Genomic DNA, 8,277 nt, shown 5'->3' on the forward strand with positions numbered 1-8,277 from the left:
CCCCCGGCGACCCAGGCCCCCAGCCCCTCCTTGAGTAGAGGCCAGGGCCAGCTAGCTGGAAGCCTGGGTTGCCCCCGGCGACCCAGGCCCCCAGCCCCTCCTTCAGCGGCAGCCAGGGCGGGCAGGAAGCTTGGCTTCCTCTGTCGCCAGAGGCAACCCAAGCCTCATGCTCACTCCAGCTCCATGGCCGCTGCCATCTTTGTTGGGTTAATTTGCATACTCGCCCTGATTGGCTGGTGGGTGTAGCAGAGTGATGACCAATTTGCATTTTTCTCTTTTATTAGTGTAGATAGTCAAGATCTGAAAGCAGCCCAAGTGCTCATCAGTAGATGAGTGGATAAAAAAGCTGTGGTACATCTACACAATGGAATACTACTCAGCTGTAAAAAAAAAAAAGGAAATCTTATATTTTTGCAACAGCATAGATGGACCTGGAGAATATTATACTAAGTGAAATAAGCCAGTCAGAGAAAGACAAGTACCATATGATTTCACTTATATATGGACTCTAACAAACAAAATAAACTAACAAAATAGAAATAGACTCACAGATATGGAGAACAAACTGACAACTGTTAAATGGAAAGGGGTTTGGGGCTGGGTGAAAAAGGTGAAGGGATTAACCAAAGAAAAACACTCAAAGACACAGATAACAGTATGGTGATTACAAGAGGGAAAGTGGGATGGGAAGAGGCAGAAGAAGGTAAAGGGGAGATTAAATGGTGATGGAAGGAAACTTAACTTGGGATGGTGAACAAACAATATAAGATACAGATGATGTACTATAGAATTGTATACCTAAAACCTATATAATTGTATTAACCAATGTCACCCCAATAAATTCAATAAACTTTTCAAAAATGAGACTTAACCTAATCTCCTTGGGCTTCAAAATAATTAAAGGAAGAGAAAGATATATCTTCAAGGCAGCAGACAAGGTATACATTAACATCTTACCAAAGTTAACACCTTGCACTAAGCAAGTGAGAACATACCAGACTTTCTGCTAACACAAAGGGATTCACCAACTATGTTCCCTGAAATTCAAAGTTCCATTAAGTTTCAGAAACTCTTGAAAGGAGATGCATGACACTGAAAGATTCAAGGAGTTCTCCTTACCCACAGAGATAAGGTGGTAATAGTTTTCCAACATGACATCCCTGTAGAGGGCCTTCTGATCAGTGTCCAGTTGCTGCCACTCCTCCTGGGTGAAGTCCACAGTCACATCCTTGAATGACACTGTTCCCTGTAAGGGCATACTCTAGTTCATCCTAAAGTGATTGCAACTAGTGAAAACTAGATATTGGAGATCTACCTTTGACCATGTTCAGTGGTCAGACTAGTTTTCTTATTTTGTTTTATACTGCATAACATTTTCTCTGAAAATATATTCACCTGTATTTACTTATTATCTCATGCTAAAAATATATGAGAACATACTATTTGCTTTGAATGTGATTGGTTACCTGGTGGACCAAAATGAATAAAACTCTGACCACAATAATGAGAAGTTGCAGGGTAAGAGAGAGGCATTGAATTATACACTCAATAGATATTACATATGCAATGATAGGAATGTGAACAAGGGAAAGTGCTACAAAGTGAAGGAAAATTTCATTATGTATTCCAAAGCTTCATTGAGGACATAAAATTTTTAAGTTCACAATGCATTTGTTTTGTAGGAATATAGGGCATCGGCTTTTAAAATTCATGGGTATAAAATAAACAGTGAATTCAGGAAATATAAAAGACAGTTTTTAAGAAAGAGTCTTTGCGCTCTAAGAAGGAAAAAGTACATGGAGATAGGCAGTGTGTATATTTATGAAATAATATTAGATTTTTTTCCAATAGATCAGTAGTCTTAAAAAATGTACTGAGAACACTCACAACAGATGAGTATTTATCAATTACTAGTAGGCATTAATGGCAATCCACATTGTTAATGACTAGAGCTCCTGAATGCAAACTGTAGTATTTTCCTTCCTTTCAATACACTGTCTTGTACATTCCATTATAATTAAAACTTCACTTTGGGCCTACTACTTCATGGAGTATAAAGAAAATGAAGAAACATTACGTCAACACATATGTAATAACTTTTGTACTTTAGAGGCAATACTCTTGAAGACTAGAGATGGCTTGAGATGTGTTAGGTGAGAAAAACAATAAGGTAACCATTGTTAGAGATGTCTCCTAGATTAAGGTGTTATTAGTGGTCTAGACATGGGACTACTGGTTGGTATGATGAGTTACAACAGAATTGGTCATAAATTGGTTGTAGAATGGAAAAAATAGGCATAGCTCTTCAGTTACCTGCATAAGCAAATGGGTAGCTGCTGGGACTAAAAAATGGAAATGGGAAACAGAAGAAAGTATAAGCTGGACCAAAGAAGGTAATGAGGTCAGCCTTGAAAATGTACTTGAAGTGACTATAGAACATACAGGTGGTGATAGCTGTTGGAGGTTGGATATATGGTTCTGACACTATCAGTGGTCGGCAAACCGCAGCTCTGGAGCCACATGCAGTGCTTTGGCCCCTTGAGTGTGGCTCTTCCACAAAATACCACGTGCGGGTGCGCATGTACAGTGCGATTGAAACTTCGTGGCCCATGCGCAGAAGTCGGTTGTTTATTTTTGGTGCATTATAAAGCAATATGCAAAAACCACAAGTAAAGTAGGAAGCCTAAGTTAAACTCTAGTACAGTGGTTCTCAACCTTGGCTGCACATTAGAATCACCTGGGAATCTTTTTAAAATCCTGATTTCTGGGCCTCATCCTCCGGAAATTCTGTTTCTTTGTTACTAATGTTGCGGCCCCACCCCATAACAAAGAAACAGAACTTCCAAAGGATGAAGCCCAGAAATCAGGATTTTAAAAAGATTCCCAAGTGATTCTAATGTGCATCCAAGGTTGAGAACCACTGCTCTAGATAGAGGTCTAGGATAGAGAGAGGTATTTGAGAGAGAGGTATTTGAGAATCACTAGAATCAGGTCAATATAACCTTTACAGTGAATTTGATTGTGAATATAGAAAAAGAGACAGTGAAGAGAAGAGAACCAATTAGCATTTTTGGAAAACCAATATTTTAAAGACTGGTTGATGAAGATAAATCTTCTGAAAGAACAATATGAACACAGGACATTATATCACCTTTGATTCAAAAGTAGAATATTTTAAAAGTGGGCTAGCATAGGCATTTCCTTCTCTTGTACCCAAATATAAAAATTAGAAGAAATAAAAACTATAATAAATCTATAACAGCACTGACATACTAGAAATGTTTTCACTGGCAGGCCACAGTTTGTAGAAATTGCTGGCAGACATGGATAAAATAGGGGATCAAAGAGGAGAAATGCAAAATCTCAGTTTTCTGATAAGCTTGCAAATAAATCTATATCCTGAAAACCTCACAAAACAGGACATCTTACCACAAACTCATAATGCTATCCATAACTGCAAAACCTAGGTCAGTGGGTATGATCAAGGTTTTTCCATGTCTGCACCTTTACTCCTCACAACTTAGATCTCAAATCCATGTCTAGACTAGATTCATTAAAGTAATATATCCCCATTTAGATCAAGATAATACATTTCTGTTTCAGCAGTAACTTTTGTGAGAAGACAGAAATGATGATAATATACTCAATCTATATGTGAACATTGGTTCCAACTAGAAAGTGCACTTGGGGAAGGCTTAAATTTATCTGGTTGGAATAAGAGAAACTGGGAACAGGGCTCTAACTAGGATGAGGCAGGCAAGGTAGCTATGGTGCAAAATTTAGGGATGCACAGCTCTGAGAGTACTCCTTAAATTTTGTACCTAGGCCACCCAATCTAGGCCCTACTGGAGACTAGTTTCACGGATGCCAACCCTCATATCCGGGAAATTTAAGAATAGGGAAATAAATGTTCATATAATCTGAAAACGAGTTTTTCAGAAAGAGAGGAAACATCATCTCACCTGAGGCATAGCTGTGAGATTTGCAAGAGATGAACCTTCTCTTTTGAGCTCTTCTTTTGGAAAGGGAAGAGTCCTGAGAAGGCAGAGATGGGAAGATACAAGGAACCATATGAAACCATATTTGACTTAGATCTCTCAGAATAACTCAGTTAAATCTACATCTGTTTTCACTATTTCAGCACTTGTCCACTCTGTATCCCATATAAATCCAGGATATAAATTAACTGGGCAAATCCTGCTCCCTCACCAACATCAGAAACCTAATCTCTTGGTGGGGTAGAATAAATTCTGGGGAATTTGTTGTTGCTTGGAGAGGGGGAACATTCCCTCTACAGATCTACTTTCATCTTCCATAGAGGATGGGCTTATTATATATTTCCAGTTTTTTTTCATGGACTTTCTACGAATTTATACTGCCACCAGTAGTGCATAAGAATACCTCCTCATACCTTGATGAATGCAGCTAGCTGACAATAATTTTTCAATCTCTACTATCAATATTATAATTCTAATTTACACATTCCTTATGAGTGAGAATAAGCTCCTTTTAATAACTTTAAAGAAGACCCTAGCTGGGTAGCTTAGTTGGTTAGAGCGTTGTCCTGATACACCAAGGTTGAGGTTCGATTCCCGGTCAGGGCTCATAAAAGAATCAACCAAAATAAGTAGAACAACAAATCAATGTTTCTCTCTCTCTCTCTTTCCCTCCCCATTCCCCTCTCTTTAAAATCAATAAATAAAAATTTTTAATAAAAGATTGTTATTGAATCAACTAGGATTAAATATTTTGGCCTATAGGCCAAATATGAAGTAGAATAAACATGAACAATTGGGATCAAGGCTAAAGGAGGATGGGGATATTTTTAAACTATTTATAAACATAATCTTAACATTAAAAGAAATTATTGAGAAGGTACTATGTAATCTGAGCATTTAGTATATGTCAGTGTATCTATAATAAAAGGGTAATATGCTAAAGAAGCTTTTATTTCCTTTATGTGATGGCATCTTCTTATAATATGTCTCTTTTTTTTCCCATGGGTTTTTACTTCCTAATTTGTTGATATTATATTTTTAAATTTAGTAAATTAACGCTTTACCTACTTAAAGTTGCAAATAAGTTTTCTTAGTTATTCATATGACTATTAAAGTGTTTTTGCTTTGTGAAGATTTTATCCAGTGTTTTATTGTTTAGCAATACTACATAACATATAATCCATATTTTCTCAATTTATGTGAAATGCCATCTCTATCATATATTCCATATCCCTATCTGCTTGAGAATATCTGGACTTTCTATTTCTCTACTTCATCTCTTTATTGATTCATCTGTTTCACACTATGTAATAAGCACAGTTATTAATAATAAATATTTATTATTAATTTCCTAATATCTAATTTAAATATTAATAGTAAGCAACACTTTTTAGTAGTATAGGTATGGAAATAGAAAAGAAATGTACCTTTCTACTCTATAGGCTTCTACGCAGAAAGGATAGTATTTTGCTAAATAAAGTCAGAAGTATAGATTGATACAGTGAATATTTTAATTCACAAAATAACTATTTTAATTACTAAAACAAGATGGGCCTTGTGATTAAAAGTGTACCAAATACTCTTTATTATTTTAGAATGCCCGAAGAAACTATTAACCTTGTCATCACTTTCACTCAGAAGCAGGAAATCTCAGAGATATCAGTGTTGAAAGCACTAATTATGGAACACTATTCATTTTAACACATTACTTTTAGTTCATATGGTGTTTCCCTGCAATGAATCTTACCATCTAGGAATTATAAAACTGTTACCTCTTACTTTCCGATATTTATATCTCTATTTTATTTGCTAAATAGCTATTGAGTTACAATTTTGGAGGCAGATTTAATGAACGCTACTCAGATAATCACATCTTACATACCCAACTAGACAGGATCATGCAGAGTTTCTCCATCACAAAAAATAACAGTGGTTTACAAACACATGCATAGTTTACAGTCAATCAAACTTACCTCAGCAAACCAGCATCCCATAGCCCCCATATATCACAACCTAGGGCAGCACATTCATTACATAATTCCAGGCAAAGTCTCAAAATCATATTGCAAATCACTTTCGCTTCTCCATCATCACCTACAGCCTCAAATACGACTCACACCTGATCTCGAAATAGACAAAGGCAGAAGAAACCCCAGGTAGCAACATTACACCGTCCACTTTTCACACACAATCCTCCCTAACTTCTCGCAAACTAGCACGCACCCAAAATGCAGCGATCTGGGGCAGGAGGCCGCCTCGTTCGGTACACACACACACACACACACACACACACCCCTTCGGTGTGGCTTCTTCGCTGCCATGCGCTTCTTCAGAGTCAAACAGACACAATCCCCCCTCGCAGAGCTCGTTCCAGATCACAAGCGATTGTCACCCTCACGGTCACGCCCACGGACCACGCCCGAGGCCCCGCTCAGAGATCTGAGTGTCTAGTTACCGCGGACCCAGTTCCAGCTCCCTTCTCTGAATAACCAGGACCGGCTTTGATCGCGGTTTCCTCCTTGGCCTCTGGACTGGGTCCCGCTTCCCTACTCTGACCTCCTGGCCCCGAGCTTCCCGGTCTCTCCTTCTCCAGGGCCCCTAGGACTCACGCGTCTAGGACCCAAACACCTCACCCCGGCCCAGGGTCGGTCCTCTGCGCCTGCGCACTCCCGAGCGCGCCGGAGTTCCCAGGAGCCCGCAGGGCCTCGCGTCTGGAGCCCGAGATCCCAGCTGCTGCAGCGCAGGTCGGCTTGTGTCTCCGTCCGCGCTTTTCCGGCTTGGGCTACGTTTCTCACAGGCCCCTGGGGGAGCTAATGGACGTCGACTTCTTGCTCACTTCACGCCAGCCCTGCGGTCACCGTGATCTGCGTGGTGAGTGGAGGGGACACGGGGTCGGGGTTGCGGAAGGACGTAGGAGGCCCGGAGGTTTCCGGGTGCGGGTGCGGGTGCGGGTGCGGGTGCGGGTGGAGGCAGAGGCAGCTGACTCGGGCCTGTGTGAATCACCTGCTGAGGAAGGTGATGGGGCGGGCGGGGGTGCATGATTATGTGGCTGCGTCAGCTTGGGATGTAATTATGAGAGTGCATGTCTGTGTGTGTAAGAGAGAGAGTATGTGTTGTGTGTGCCTGTGCGTGCCCGATATGTCTGCGTGGTAGGCTCCAGGGACCGTGAGTGGGGTGGGGGTGGACCCTTTAATACAACCAGGGTTGGCTGTGACTGTGAGGTGCGTTATACTGTGACCAAGTGATGCTGTGACTGGAGACTAATCAAAATTGTCGTAGTCTAGCTTTCATTACTTTTAGGAAGATAGTTTCATTTTTAAAAATTCTTAATTGTTTAAAGTATTACATATGTCTCCTTTTCCCCTCCATTGACCTCTCCCGGGCCACCTCCAACCCCAGCACATGCCTTCAACCCCTAGTGTCTGTGTACAATGGTTATGCTTAAATGCATGCATACAAGTCCTTTGGTTGATCTCTAACCACCTCCCCCTCTCGCCCTCACCTTCCCTCTGAGGTTTGACAGTCTGTTGGATGCTTCTCTGTCTTTGGATCTATTTTTCTTCATCAGTTTATGTTGTTCATTATATCCCACAAATGAGTGAGATCATGTGGTATTTATCTTTCTCCTACTGGCTTATTTCGCTTAGCATAATGCTCTCCAGTTCCATCCATGCTGTTGCAAATGGCAAGAATTCCTTCTTTTTTATAGCAGCATAGTATTCCACTGTGTAGATGTACCACAGTTTTCAAATCCACTCATCTGCTGATGGGCACTTAGGCTGTTTCCAAATCTTAGCTATGGTAAATTGTGCTGCTATGAACATAGGGGTGCATATATCCTTTCAGATTGGTGTTTCTGGTTTCTTGGGATATATTCCTAGAAGTGGGATCACTGGGTCAAATGGGAGTTCCATTTTTACTTTTTTGAGGAAACTCCATACTGTTTTCCACAGTGGCTGCACCAGTCTGCATTTCCACCAGCAGTGAAGGAGGGTTCCCTTTTCTCCGAATCCTCTCCAGCACTTGTTTGTTGATTTGTTGATGATGATGATAGCCATTCTGACAGGTGTGAGATGATACCTCATTATCATTTTGATTTGCATCTCTCCGATGATTAGTGACTTTGAGCATATTTTCATATGTCTCTTGGCTTTCTGAATGTCTTCTTTCGAAAAGTATCTATTTAGGTCCTTTGCCCATTTTTTGATTGGATTGTTTATCTTCCTTTTGTTAAGTTGTATGAGTTCCCTGTAAATGTTGGAGATTAAACCCTTATCGG

The 8,277-nt window shown here is 40.2% G+C and overlaps 1 protein-coding gene across 11 annotated transcripts in view; it reads right to left on the reverse strand.

Annotated features, from left to right (window-relative positions):
• Window positions 1–6,701, reverse strand: part of ZNF382 (zinc finger protein 382) — a 53,922-nt gene extending 47,221 nt beyond the window's left edge. For 2 of the 11 annotated variants that reach the window (XM_014540313.1, XM_005866977.2), the window contains exons 1-3: window positions 5,972–6,285; window positions 3,963–4,035; window positions 1,120–1,246 (exon numbers count right to left, since the gene is read on the reverse strand). In XM_014540313.1, coding sequence (XP_014395799.1) covers window positions 1,120–1,246; window positions 3,963–4,035; window positions 5,972–6,060 — 289 coding nt within the window. In that variant the 5' untranslated portion in view covers window positions 6,061–6,285. The other 9 variants (XM_014540311.1, XM_014540316.1, XM_005866980.2 and 6 more) reach the window with 9 other exon arrangements.
• Window positions 6,702–8,277: the final 1,576 nt, after the last annotated feature.

Source organism: Myotis brandtii, unplaced genomic scaffold (genome assembly GCF_000412655.1).
Source record: "Myotis brandtii unplaced genomic scaffold, ASM41265v1 scaffold241, whole genome shotgun sequence".
NCBI lineage: Eukaryota > Metazoa > Chordata > Mammalia > Chiroptera > Vespertilionidae > Myotis > Myotis brandtii.